Source organism: Zingiber officinale, chromosome 4B (assembly GCF_018446385.1).
Source record: "Zingiber officinale cultivar Zhangliang chromosome 4B, Zo_v1.1, whole genome shotgun sequence".
Classification (NCBI taxonomy): domain Eukaryota; kingdom Viridiplantae; phylum Streptophyta; class Magnoliopsida; order Zingiberales; family Zingiberaceae; genus Zingiber; species Zingiber officinale.
The window spans coordinates 116,730,919-116,746,559 of record NC_055993.1 but is presented as its reverse complement, the minus strand read 5'-3'; the positions used below and the strand labels follow the sequence as shown (position 1 = coordinate 116,746,559).

General features: G+C 38.0%; 1 protein-coding gene across 1 annotated transcript; it reads right to left on the bottom strand.

Annotated features, from left to right (window-relative positions):
* Window positions 1-3,285: 3,285 nt before the first annotated feature.
* Window positions 3,286-4,293, bottom strand: LOC121977875 (protein LURP-one-related 6-like). Its single transcript, XM_042530276.1, has 3 exons — window positions 4,028-4,293; window positions 3,705-3,950; window positions 3,286-3,628 (listed from the first exon to the last, which is right to left on the bottom strand). Exons 1-3 carry the CDS (start codon window positions 4,259-4,261, stop codon window positions 3,500-3,502), a joined length of 609 nt encoding a protein of 202 aa, XP_042386210.1. The 5' UTR covers window positions 4,262-4,293; the 3' UTR covers window positions 3,286-3,499.
* Between the last annotated feature and the right edge of the window lie 11,348 nt (window positions 4,294-15,641).

Genomic DNA, 15,641 nt, shown 5'->3' with positions numbered 1-15,641 from the left:
AGTTTAGGAAAAGGGTTGAATTTTGTATAGTTAGGCTAATGTTTCCTCTTCCCATCATGATAATTTAAGTGCTCATGAAATGAACCTGTTTACGTTTATGTACAAAAATATATTTATGTTTCATGCTTGAGTAGTAATCATGGCTATGCTTATGCGCATGTTCAAATGTATTAAGTTATGATCCGGGGACGTACGCCCGGGGAGCTTACCAAGTTATGATCCGGGGACCTAAGCCTGGGGAGCTTATTGAGTTATGATCCGGGGCCCTAAGCCCGGGGAACTTACCAAGTTATGATCCGGGGACCTAAGCCCGGGGAACTTGTCAAATCTTATTATGGGTTAAGCTATGAACTGGGAACCTAAGCCTGGGGAGCTCACCCAATTTACGTGGCCGAGTGTGACCGGTGTCCTTAGCCCGGGAGCTCGCCAATCTTATGTGGTAGAGTGTGATCGGTATCTTTAGCCCGGGAACTCACCAAATCTACGTGGCCGAGTGTGACCGGTGTCCTTAGCCCGGGAGCTTGCCAACCTTATGTGGTAGAGTGTGACCGGTGTACTTAGCCCGGGAGCTCGCCAACCTTATGTGGTAGAGTGTGACCGGTGTCTTTAGCCCGGGAGCTCGCCAATCTTATATGGTAGAGTGTGACCGGTGTCCTTAGCCAGGAGCTCACCAAATTATGTAGTTGAGTGTGGCCGGTGCCCTTAGCCCGGGAGCTCACTAACTCTATGTGATTATGATCTTTTCCATGTTTAGCTTATTTACATGCTTATGCTTCTGTTCATCCATAGTATGTACGTTTATGCCAACTAGTATGCTTATGCCTATGTTTATATACATGCTCATGATTATATCTGTTTCATGTTTAGTTTAATTACATGTTTATGCTTATGCTTCTATTCATCCATAGTATATACGTTTATGCTAGCTAGTATGCTTATGCCTATGTTTATTTACATGCTCCTGGTTGTGTATATTGTATACTTAGCTTATGTACATGCTTAGGCTTATGTTTATGCTTGTATGCCTAAGTAGACGTCTACGCTCATGTCCATGATGTGCCGGTAAGTAAGACCTAAGTTATCTTTGATGTGGTTTCCCTTGGTACACTAGATTATAGACGTTAACTAATGTATAACACTGTTTTGAACATGCTGAGTCTCTCACTCACAGTTTATAATTTTTTTTTCAAACAATGAGGCGAACGAGACAGGAGGCATTGACCAGTGAGCCAACTCGGAACAGGGGAAGTACAACCCGAAGACCATCCATTTTAAATTCGGCATTTAGTTATGTTTTCTTTCGAATCATCTATGTAATTTTATTGAAGTAAGGAACTATTATGGAAATATGAGTAAGTGACGTCCGCAGGTTATGTATTACATATATGTATATAAAAAAAAAGAACTAGGGGCGTTACACAACGGGTCTTGAAGTATTGCTTCGAAGAACTGGCGGTTAATCCACTCGGGAGACGCATTAGCTCGGGACGCCTTGCCCTTTCTTGCATCCCGAACGGGCGCTTCGTCTGAAGAAGATCCTTTCTCCTGATTTGCTTACGCAATCTCTGAGGGCGTTTGGAACACAGCTCGGTAGAATGGAATAGGCGCGGGCGGAGCATCTTCATGCATGCCGGTCGGCGGCCTATTTTGCCCGCAAATAGAATACTACTCCGGTCGGTCATCGTGAGCCGCTCGCCCTCCAGAGGCCGACGTTGCTTGGTGCGCCAATCAGTCGGCTAGCGCCTTTTGCTACTGTTGCTCGACGATCTTTGCCACTCACGCTTGTATTAGCGTGTCGAGCCCCTCTTGAGTGAGCGTCACAGTGTGAAGTCATCCAGCTTGTTCCATTTTCTCAGCTCGGATGAAGGTGTGTTCCCACAGACGACGCAAAATTTGATCTTGTCCGAGAGTCGAGGCAATGGATGCTGGGGACATGGCGCTCTCGTTGACCGTTGGTGGACTCCTCGGCAATGAAGCCTGCAATCACAACAACGTCAGTGCTGAGCCGGGGAGGGGTTCTCGGCGATGACCCTTCGACGCTCAAGTTAAACACCGACGATGTAGAAGAAACGAGGAAGCAAAATGACAATGTAATTGTAACTACAGTAGAGATTATGCATACCTCCGTCGAAGCTTGGGGGTCTTTATATAGGACTTCCGGGGAGCGCATGCACGCACCCCGATGCGTGCACGCTCCTCAAAGCATACCCTAAAGCGATGTGTCAAAAAAATGTCTCTGACACCATACCTTAACGACCCAAGCATATCTCTAACAGGACAACGGAAACTTCCATCGTACGATCTTCTGCCTAACCATACTGCCAAGCTTGCCATTTGGCGGCGGCACAGATTCATAGAAGGATATCCTCTGATCCTCCTTTTGTCTATTACAGGCCGAGCGGAAGATCTGCTCGGCAAGTTATCGGCCGTCCGGGCGATCTTGTCCTCGGGCCGAGCGAAATGGCCGCTCGGCCAGCATCCGCTGTCCAGGCTTCACTGCTATGTAGAATGGAGAAGCTGCGCCTGAATGCAGTCTACTCGGTCGTCACTGTTTTGCTGGTGTGAGTCCGAGCGGGCTGGCCGCTCGACGCATGCCTTGTCTGTTTGAGCGTCAGAAGCTCGGTACTTGGCCGAGCTGTGCTAACGTCTGCTTCATGTAGGTTCGGCGGTTCTTCCTTCCGGTCGAAAAAAGGGGGTTGGCCGATCGGACGATGATACCGGAACGTTGACCAATTTGACTTTGACCTTCACCATGTCATTGACCACCTCGTTGACCTAGGCCCCTCCTTATCGTCGGATCACAGTGTTCTATAATAATTATTTTAGAACAGTATTCTATAATAATTTTAATTTAGTTGAGTTAGTTTATATTAATAAGCTGTATCGTGCTACATATTAGAATAGTTATGTTGTAAATGCTGGTATATGACGTTTGGCACATTCGGGTGTTCTAATATGGTGATGATAAGATGGCCTTGCTATTCAAATGGCTTTGGAAGGTTAAGGAACGAAGAGTTATTGTCTGCAACAATAATAAGTTTTATCTTATCAGATGGATCAACTATATGGCATTGAATAAATAAATTTTATTTTATTATTATTAATCAAGCCTTTTTTATTCCTACTGGAAAATAAATTCACAAATGATATATTTTATTTCTAATATCTCTTCTCTTTTTTTTCCTTTTTTTTTAAAAATTATGTGGGTTTATAATGGAGCTCATAATCAACTTGTTCCTTGATTGCAAGACCCTGCAAAAACATCTGCTGAATAGATTTGTTATGCTTCCCTTCATTTAGGATATATTCATAACGAACTTCTTTCTGAGTAGCTTCTATATATAACTTGATCGAAAAACTGCGAAGAAAGGAAGTGCTTAACCAACAAATGTATCAAACAAGGCATATTATATCGTGTCAGAATCACCCAGTTAAGTAAATACGGGCACTAGAACTAGAACTAGCAGAGGCATTAGCATTCATGTTTCTGTCATCTTCATCAGCACCTGGTTGACTCTCCATGAATGTTGTCGAGGACCGCAAGAACTCCGATCACAAAAGCTTGGTCATGCCCCGGCTGTACCGTCACATTGTACCAGTCCCTGCCATTCGATCCCTTCGCTTCGAGCTACTTCACATCAAAGAAACACCTTTTTTTTATGTTAAACTTAAAATCTTTTTTGCTCTGTAAAAGGTCCCTGTACCTGTGCAATGATGTTTCCTCTGTGATCTTCTATACTGCAAGTTCTATGAACAAAAGAGCCATTGACTTGGAAGTACTGCCTGCAGCCTTTGGTGGTGGCTCCCTGGTGTTCAATTTTGATCTTGATTTCCTTGCCGATCGGGCACTTCGGATCAGTCAAGCTGAAAATGAACTTTTTTTCCCCTTCGCAGTCGATCGAGTATCCATCCCATCGATTTCGGATGCTTAGAGATTGGACTATGCTTTCCTGCATTGCATACACAAAAGAAGGGAAGAATAGACATTAGCTAGAGGCAATGTCTGGTCAGTTTATAGGTTTCTGACCTTCTTAGTGATGGAGAGTAATAGTCCTCCATGGCCGTCCTTCAGCCTCAGTTGGCCCTTGGCGCCGAGGGAACTGCAGCCTTCGACCATGAAGACTGCGTTCTGAGTAGAATTCATGACTACGAATCCACCTCCGCTGATGACGCGAGGCCTCTGCCTCACCGTCAAGGTGATCGGTGAGGAGGAACAGTAGGCTTTGCTGATGATGGGCATCAGTTTGCCTGGTTCGCTCATTTCTCCTCTGCGCTAGAGGAAAGAACAAGATGAGCGGTAGTTCCCTTCTCGTTTGATCGCCCTAATATAGTCGCAATCAGGTCGGCAAAAGGTGACTACGCCCCAACATCCCCGTCAATCCCGGACAATACGAAGGAGTTAAATCACAGATGATTATTAATCCATCAAATAATAAAAGGCATAGTTGATGGTGGTCGAGAAAGCAGCTAATGGTTTGCTAAACAAACTTAGTGTCTCCCTCAGCGAAAAGTTCGTTATATTTGTTTAATATACCTAAAAGAAAGTCGAACACATATCTGCTCGCTTAGCTGCTGGTAGAAAAGAAACTAATAGAGGTGCGGATCAAAGAAGGAAAGGTTCCTCGATGGAAAAAATTACTCAGGAAAAAGAAGGTAAATAGAGGGGAATTCTTTTTTTAGAAAAACAAAAAGAGAGAAAATAAAAGTAGATTTGCATCTGACTTTTGCGAGTTTGTAGTGGCTCGTGTCCATCTAATGGAACCTTGCGACCGTTCAGTGAGACTGCTCATACCGTTGTAGTAAACCTCGAGCCCTCGAGGTCCTTTGAGAACTACTTTATGTGATATGGAAGAGAAATAAATTACTGAATCTTCGTCTAATACAATGACTTATGGGACACCCATGATGCTTAACCCGTGGGGGTAAGACTGCTCATACCGTTGTTATGAGGCCTCGTTGAACCTCATGGGCACAAGTAAACCTGATCGCACCTAATTTGTTGAGTTTGGAGCGAGCCAGTCCGTTCGTATCTTATTTTACAATGAGCAAACAGAGGAAAGAATATCGATTTATTAACAATTCATCCTTTTTCTCATTCATCCCTCCAAATAAATAGGACATCAACAAAGTTCCAACAATCATTTACTTAATTCATTTTAGACGCAACACATTTACTTTATCAAATAAGTTTAAATTAAATAACACAAAATATAACTTAGCTTGACGTGTTTACAGAAATCCTAAGTGGTCTCATGGTCCTTGAGGGAATCTCATGTATGCCATCTTTATAGTGCCAATGATTGTGTTGAAAAATTAACACAAGAAATGTGCAACTACTTTCTTAGACAAGCATCTTTGAACATTAAGTTAAGAGACTTCAACTTGATCATCACTTTGTGTCAAAAAGTGCTTTTAGATTGATTGTGATTATCTGTCCATCAATCCAAGTTAGCTGGGACCACGAGGAAGTAAAATTGAAGTATCAGAAGTTAGAAAATATACGTGTTGACCATAAACTGAGTTTGGTAGGTTTTGAGCAGGTATGCCAAACCCTACCCATCCGTAACGTATAATAACAGGGACAATGTGCCGGATAGAAATGATGTAGTAGTAAAATATTCAAACATATAATAAAAATGATATACTCTAATAAATCCGTCAGAAATGTGTGCCGCGCGGGAAGTTCCTGTCTAAGAGCAGGACCATCCATATAAATGCCTCCGGGAAAGAGGTACCAGTTGGTTAGATGATAATATACTCAATTTTTAATAAATTTATGTCCTTAAGAAAAAAATTTCTACCACCCCTAGCTAATTTAGTTATCAGCTATAACTTGACCTCGTGATTTACCTCCCTTCATATAATTAAGGACAGACTATGAGGAGTACCTAAGATGAGCATAATCACTTTTTGTCAAAAAAAAAAAAAAGAAGAAATAATACATCAATATATCACGTAGGAATCCCATCACATATTTTTTTGTGAACATTTTCAATGGGGAACCTCCCAAAATAAGTCATGTAGGACTCCAACCATACACTAATTTTGAAAACATCTCCAACCGAAAACACCTCCAAAATAGGTCACACGGAACTCCAATCATGCACTAATTTAGAATATCTCCGATTGAAAATATCGTAATGCAAGCGATGTAGGGGTATAGAAATGCAGAGCAAATGAGGGGTGAATAAGGAGCAACGACATGGCCACCTCTCCTCAACTTAAACACACATTTTTTATCTTTCGAAATGAATTCCTAGCTCCGTCCTTGACGACCTCGTAGCTTTGGGGGTTTACATACGAACATGGCAGGGTGGGTAAGGGTCGACGATAGTAAGCCTTTTCACGAGCTCACATTCGTTCTTTCATTTTCCTCCTTCATAATCCAGTGTTTTCACAATGTAGTTAATTTGATCGTCGGAAGGACCACGCTAGAGACACCGACGCCCGCTAAGGTGTAGGTATGAAAGTTGCCCAAGCAGAATGGAGCAAAGGCTCTATTGGAAAGAAAAAAATAAATAAATAAAAAATAAGGGCAACACTTTTTGAAATGAGAGAGCTGTTTCCTACCAGAGTTGTTTCCGTTAGTTACATGAACTTTAATTATTGCAAGGCTTGACGCCAACACTTTCAAATCTTAACGAGCAAGGAAATTTTGTCAATGCACTTTCTTTCAACTTAATGATACCGTCTAGGAAACTTTTCTTTCTCCTTGTAAGAAAAGAGATGCCAGACATTGAAAGAAGCTCTGATGATTGAGATGTATGGTTTTCCTTTCTTCGGAGTAGGTGAACAAGTTGCTGTAATTTCCATCAAACAAAATCTTGCCTCACAGCAATATAAAGCAGTCAATTTTTTGAATATCATGCTGCTGAAAATTGAAATGGATGTCTCGAATCTAAATAAGGGCGTCAGAGTAATCTAGTTGTAGTACCAAGCACACTAGAGAGATGAATAACATGTTCAAGTTTTACTTTGAGATGATAAAATAAAATAAATTAGTATAACGGAGATAAATAAACTATACTAGTATAAGATTGAAACCAAACATATGAAATTGCAGCAGATAAAAAGGACAGCCCGATGCACGAAACTCTCGTCATACGGAGTCCCGAAAAACACTACAAAAAAAATAGTATTATCGATAGAATATTCCGTCGTAGTTCCGTCAGCAGAGGCATTTGCCGACGGAAAATAATGTGTCGGTATAAAATTCGTCGGAAAAGTATACTCCGACAAAATAACCGACGAAATAATTGACAGAACAATTATTCCGTCAACAATTTTCGCTATCCTAATCTAAAGATTTCCGACGGAATTAAAATTCCGTCGATGTTCCGTCGAAAATTCTAAAAAAAAAATCCAGGCAACATTTATTTCAATCCATAAACTATATACAATTTTTAGGACACATAAAAAAACAATCACAAACAATGACATTTACATATACACAAATAATATAAAAAGTTTACAATCCATAAATACATTTCATATTCATGCATCCATACATTTCACAATCCAAATAATAATAGAAAACTCATATATATCCATATATTGCAAACAAAATAATAAAAAAAAAACTATAATAGTCAGTCATAATCCAAATAGTACATCCATATCTAAGATTACAATAAAAAATCCTGCAGAATGTCAAATATTTTAATATCTGGATAGTCAGCATGAGCAAGTGATGATCATCAATGACAATAGGCATGTACTCCTGAAACATATAGTAACACAAAATTTAAATATTAATTTAGTAAATTATCAAACCATAATAAATATATTCTGTATAAGTTATGGATGATAAAAAATTTTAAGTTATGGTTGAACAAACCTAAAAAAAAAAACTAATGATCATGCTTTGATGGATCCTGAGTCTCCTGTGGCGGCGGGGGCAAATGACCTACGAATGCTCGCATCTAAGCCATGAGAGGATCATGATCATATTTTCGCTTTCGATCATCCTCAGCTCGCTGCCGCTCAGCCGCCATCCACTCATTCATCTTCTGATCCATTGAGGCAACTTGAGTACGCAGTTCTTGATTTTTCCGTCTTAAAGATTGCATCTCAGTAGAAGAAGAAGAGAACCATCATGACCCCTAGGAGTCCTCAAACGATCAAATACGACCTTGGCTTGGGAGCCAAGGCTGTAGAGGGTGGAGTGTTTTGTCCGTCCACCGCCAACATCATAATAAATATTATTTAGTGTCTCGTTGGATATAGACTGTGACTCCCCCCACCCTCTGCTGGTGGCCGAGCTGCTTGAGCCACTCTATCTGTAATTTGATCCTGTGTGAAAAAATATAATATATATATATATATATGAATATTATTCAATTTAATAATAATTACAAAAGTTAATAATGATAAAAAGTTAAATATAATAAAGTAAATAATCTTACATGTATGGTCTTCGATCTGAGATCGACAAATGTGTCATCCTTCTTCTTGTGGGTCTTAAGAAAGACCTCCATACAAGTAGGCTGACGAGCTAGTTCATGTTCCTGCATACACAAATAATTTGGGACAAAATTATATAAATTTAATAATAAATATAAAATTAGTTTATTTAACTTTAAATTAAACTCATCAGATCCATGGCATGCGCAATAATGGATCTGGATCCTGACGTATGCCAAGCAATTTCGATCCTCAGGCCACCTGACTCTGTATTTCTGTTTGTTCTAGCCTTTGCTGCATTTTCTTGCCACCTCTCTACAGCCCAGGTGCTTGTACATGCACTCCATACCAACTCGGAAACATACGTCGATTTTGTGCCCTTCTTTCTGATGTAGTACATCATGTCGTTGTACAATTTGGCACAATAACTATTCCATGTGGCTATAAATTGTTCTTATTGGCCTTCTTCCCATGTATACCTTTTCTACAATTATAAGTTGAACATTTAGTATATGAAAGGACAAATATAACATGGAATACCAAATATATTAAATTACTTACTACAAATTCATTATAGTAAAACATCTTCATGTCCTGGTTTACATGTCTCCATGTAGTACCAGAAGCGCACATTCTTTCTTTAAATTTTCCGGTGATGTAAGATGAAATCCGGTGGCTATCAGGAACAAATCTGCAAGAAAAAAATATGCATGACATCAATACTAATAACAAAAAATACTAATAATAAAAAATACTAATAACAAAAAAATACTTATGTGTCTCCAACAACTCTAATAACCTTATAGCCATGGGGTGCTACTGGTTGCTGCTCAGCCATAATAATATCTGTAAAATAATATTATATATATATATACACACACTAAAGTTTACAAACATGCATGACATCAATACAAAACAATATGCAAACATAACTTAATTGATAGACAATAATGCTAATATTCTATCATTTTTAACATCTGACTAATCAACAATAACGGTTTCTAAGTTCACATCGCTAAACTCTGTTAGTAAAACTTCATCCTCACTGTTAGACATCTCTCCATCATCTATCTCTTCATAAGTAATATTAACAACTACAAGTAATTGAGATATAGATTGGAGTTGTGCATCAACTGAATGTTTCATCACTTCGTCATTTTGAAATGCATCATGGTTCTGAGCAGTGATGGTGTTCGACATTTTTATTGTCGAGCGAAGCTTCAATTAGCAAACAGACAACCATTCACTAGGTCTTCTTCTTTTCGTAGGAGATTCAAGATAGAAAACCCGACCCGCTTGTACTCCGAAAATAAAAGGTTCAAACTTATTGAACATTTTGTTTAAATTAACCTCAACTAAATGATAATGTGAATGTATTCTGGTACCTGCTCCTGGGGTAGGATCGTATAATGAACATTTGAATAACACACACTTTTTTATACATAATGCAGGATATTCAACTTCTTTGATTTCCTCAAGTCTACCATAGTAATCAAATTGAGTATTATTGTTGTCCATAGATCCTTTAACGCAAACACCAGAATTATAGGTTAATCTCCGTGAATCTCATTGTGCCACATGGAATTTAAGCTCATTCACATAGTAGCCAGAATAGATCTTTAGTTTATAGAGGGGTCATGATGCAAAATTCATTATCCTATCATCTGCCACATTTGATATTCTACGGTCTTTAACCTATAAAATTAGTAGACATTAGGACACTTCGTAATACACATGAACTTAAAGATTTGATAAAATCTCTAACTTACATATATTTCAAACCATAATACAAATTCGACCTCTAACTTTTCAGCTACTCCACTTGCATCCATTGATGGATTTTGTAGATATAGTTGTTGTTTACACAAGCTGGGAAAGAAGGTAATTTCAAGATAATCGAGATATCAGACAATCAAATTAAATATGTGATAAATTTTAAGAGTAGAGAAGTCAACTTACTTTATATATGGTTGACTTCATCACAGTTTAAGAGTATATATGTTCTTTTAGAGTTAAGAATCTAGAACCAGATACAGCAATTGGCTTGTTAGGAAACTTAAAAATAGAAAGCATTGAATGGTCTATTGTCTGAGCATCATCAGAATTTCTAGGACATTTGTGATGTCTGGTCTTCACATTATCAGCAAAATAATAGGAGCAGAAAGAAGATGCTTCTTCAACCAGATAAGCATTACATATTAAACCCTCAATTCTTGCTTTGTTACAAACATTATTCTTTAATTTTCTTAAAAACCGTTCGAAAGGATACATCCATCTGTATTACATAGGACCAACTATTTATGTCTCGTATGGTAAATGTATTGGAAGATATTCCATTAAATCAAAAAACTGGGTGGAAATACACGCTCCAGCTTACATAGTATAAGAGGAATGTCTATTTCTAGCCGAAGCATATCATCCATCATAATACACCTCGCTGTCAAATCTCTAAAAAATAAACTTAACTCTATGAGTGTTTGCTAAACATTATGAGGAGGTAAATCATGAAAAGCTATTGAAATAAGTCTTTGCATGAATACATGACAGTCATGACTCTTCATTCCAAACATCTTTAACCTGTTTATATTCACGCATCGAGCTATATTTGAGGCATACCCATCTGGAAATTTTATTTCTTTCAACTAACTACACAAAGCATGTTTACCGTCTTTGTCTAATGTATAACAAGCCTTTGGAAATCTATTGCTTGTTTCATCCTGATACAACTCTGGTCTGTTGACTAGTTCTTTTAATTCCTCACGTGATTTTGCAGTATCTTTAGTTCTTCCAGGCACATTCATCACAATGTTGAAGATATTATCGAAAAAAAATTTCTCAACACGCATGGCATCTAAATTATGTCGAATAAGTAGATATTTCCAATATGACAACTCCTAAAAAATACTCCTTTTCTTTCAACACATTTGTACATCCTAACAATGTATTTATTTAACTCATCATAACCAGGTTGAGATACTGGTAGAAATCCATAATTATCTATTTGTTCAATGATTTTCTTCACCAGAAGTATGGACTGTTGGAGGAGGTTTTCTGACAAGCACATTCTTTAGGAATTTTTTTTTTATTTCACCTGAAAGGGTGATCAACAGGTAAAAATTTACGGTGATTTTCAAACCAAGATACTTTCCCACTGCAAGGTAACGAAAATACATCAGAATCTGTCATGCAGTGTGAACAAGCTAATTTACCAGCCGTGCTCCATCCTGACAACATTGAGTATGTTGGAAAATCACTGATCATCCATAATAAAATAGCATGCAATGTAAAATTAGTTTTACTTGCAACATCATAAGTCACTGACCCTACATTTCATAATTCATTCAGCTCGGCAATTAAAGGTTGCAAGAAAACATCTATCTTATCTTTGGGATTTGTTGGACCGGGAATAAGCACAATAAAGAACATAAATTCATCTTCCATGCACATCCATGGTGGTAAATTGTATGGTGTTAATGTAACTGGTCAAGATGAATATTGCTGTCCTGACTGACCAAATGCCTGAAATCCATCTGCAGAAAGCCGCAATCTCACATTACGTGGTATCATTGCAAAGGAGGGAAATACAGTATCAAGATGTTCCCTGCAGGGAAATCACAAGGATGACACGTAATTCCTCCTTCATGTTGATGTTCATGATGTCAGGTCATGTGACAAGCTGTAGCGCCAGATGCATATAAGCGTTGAAGTCTAACAGTTAAAAGAAAGTAATACATCACTTTCCAAGTAATATTTTTCTTCTTCTTCCCTGGTATGTGAGTACGATGCTTATAACGTGAATGAGTACAGATTTTGCATTCACTCAGTTAATTGTCTTCATTCCAAAAGATCATGCAGTTGTTTATACAATAATTAATCTTCTCTACAGACAATTCTAAACCTCTAACCAATTTCTTTGTACTGTAAAAACTATCCGTCATTATGTTATCGTCAGGGAACAACTCTGACATCAATTGACATATGTCATCGTAACATCTTTCTGAAAAATGATGTTCTGTTTTCATATTCAATAACCTTGCAGTAGTTGATAATTACGAATGACCAGAGGGAATGACTTCCCACACTTCTCTTTCACTAACCTTTAACATATCATATAGTGGCTAATATTCAGGTGTTGGTATTTCGTTGATATTGGAATAATCAACTGCAGCATTCGTTGCATCGTGAACCATTGATTACATTCCGATATCATAAGTTAATGATTCAGGTGCAGTAAAAAGTTGTACCAGATGTAGAACCATCAGAAGGCTCAATTGGTTCATACAAATAAGACTCTCCATGACAGTACCAATTATAATAATTTGGCACAAAATCATTTCTACATATATGTACTTTCACGATATCCTCATCACGGAAAGCTCTATTTTGATATTTTTATGATTGCACAGACGTCGTAACTCAACATCATTCATATATTCTAGATGACTCTTAGCAAAGTTCACAAATTATTTTACTTCAGCAATAAAATCATCTCTAATAAATCTTTGTTCTAATCGATTATACATCCATGCTTTATTCATAGACATTGTCACCTAATGGCAATACAATTTAAAATACTATTAAACTTGTACAATTTAATTTAACATTAAATAAAATAATTAAACATAATATAGTGTGAAGAGTTTCCATTTAACAACATAATAGGTTAGATCACCAACACTAAAATCACCATATATATGGCTATATTATGTTATATATCAAAATACTAACATAACATACATCTAAATTCAACCATATAAATTATACTTGAATATGTGTAATCCAACCGGAGAAAAGCAGCAAATATAGTATACTACAAAAGAAATAAAATTTAGAGAAAATTAATTACCAATATGACATAATAATATAAATTCAAAAGGAACAAGCTGATGGTCGCCCAACTTACGCACCGGCAGCCGACAAAGAAGCCAACCACGTGTTACTGGCCGCTATTGGCGTCATAAGACCCACCAGTCGTGGGCTGGCGGCTGCCGCATCCGAGGGCTGGCGGCCGCCAACCGGGGCCTGCTAGCCGCTCAGCCTCCAGCCGTGGCCTGGCGGCTGCCGCGGCCGCGGCCTACTGGCCGCCGCAGCCTCTAGTCACGGCCTGGCGACCGCCGTAGCCGCTAGCCGTGGCCTGCCGACCGCCACAGTTGCTAGTCGCGGCCTAGCGGCTGCTATAGCCTCCAGCCGCGGCCTAGCGGCCACCATAGCCTCCAGCCGCGGCCTAGCGGTCGCCACAGCCGCAAGCAACGTACTGGCGTCCGGTCATTGTCAGCGTCGGGAGATGTAAGAAAGTGGGAGAAAGAGGAGGCGTACCGAATCACCGGAGATCTGGCTCGGAGGAGAGGCCGGAGATTGGGATCAGAGGGGAGGAGAGGAACTGCGTGTTTGAAAGGGAAAGGGCTCGCGTGCCCTAAAAACGGGTATAGTTGACCGTTAAATAAGAATGGTGATGTCTTATGTGGATAATTAAGTTAGATAATTTGGAGCCAATGGTGGATAGAATAAAATTAATATTGGGGAGCGAATCGCTTTTTGCCACATGAAAACGAGGCGCTGAGGAAAATATATTTCTGAAAATGCAAGTAATGTTCCAATATTTTTAAAAACCAGTGGGGAAACTGCATGCAATTGAGCAATTAAAATTCAAGGAACTGAAACATTCTTTAGTCACTCATGCAGAATAAGATAATTCATAGCACAAATTCAACCTCAAGAATATAGAAGAGACCTAGCTGTACTTGCACTACAACAAAAAAGCTAATAGTCAACACTTTTAAAGCGTTGTTTTTGTGCCTGAAAAAGTGTTGTTAAAGGCATTGTTGTTAAAAGTCTGCTCAACGATAACGCTTTTAAAGCGTTGTCGTTTGTACCAAAGACAACGCTTTTGCAACGCTTTAAAAGCGTTGTCGTTTTATGCAAAGGCAACGTTTTGCAACGCTTTTAAAGCGTTGTTTTTGGTAGAAAAGACAACGCTTTTGCAACGCTTTAAAAGCGTAGTCATATTTTGCAAAGACAACACTATTACAACGCTTTAAAAGCGTTGTTGTTTTTTTACAAAGACAACATTTTTTGCAACACTTTAAAAGCGTTGTCGTTTTAAAGGAAAAAATAAAAAAAATTATTTAAAAATCTTTATTTTTATATTTATGAAACTATTATTTTTCTTTTACCATGTCTAGATTCGAATTTTATATATAATTAACTCAGTTAATGATTTCAAACTCATCAAAATAATAGAAATCTGACGTTGAAGTAATATTAGTATTTAATTACATGAGAAGCTAATAAATATCAAAATTAACACTAATTCTGTTTCAAAATATATAGTGATATTCACATATAAAACAAAAGAGCACAAAAAATCTGTTTTGAACAGCTACAATCTGTTTAGCCAACAATTTGTTTACTGAATACTGAATACTGAAGTAGCCAACAATCTGTTTACTGAATACTGAACATTGAATACTGAAGTAGCCAACAATCTGTTTACTCAAAATAGTACAGTAGTTACTGAATCCAGACGCTTAGTGTACTGATCAATTACTGAATCCAGATGCTCCTTAGTGTACTGATCTCGACTGTCCTGTATCCACCTACAAAAGTAGCAATAATATGTTTCAAGTCCATACATGAGCATTACTGATGGCTCTCAAAAGAAACAAAACAATCATCATGACTTTCTACCTACCAAACACACGCAATATCTTAATGAAGATTTTCTGTAGCTATTTTGTGTAGTTAGTGTTTCCCATTTAATTATTCAAGTATAATATGGTTTCATGGAAATTCTATTCCATCAAAAGAATCCCCTCTAAGAGGTTCTGATTCTAATGAAAATCCCTCTCTTCCTAATGTTTCTGTTAGTCTAAATGCCCATAGAACCATCGAAGAAAATATGCAAAGCAACATTAGGAAACAATAGACACGTAAAGTACATAGAAAGAGTGCTAAAATAAACATGTAGATTGTTAAAAAGATAAAACAAAAATGCTATTATTCAGAATAAACTAATAAATGATATAATAAGAGAAACTATGTTCAGTAGAATAGCAGTGCTAATAGATAACAAACACATTTTGTGATTAGACAAGTTGAAATATCAAAGTTGAAGGGGTGAGGGAAACACGAGATAAAAGAAACTCCAGTTAACATAGTAAAAAATGAATTACGATACATTGACATGACGAAGAGTCATGAAAACACATTAACAATGTGACAATTCCTTCCAAAACAAC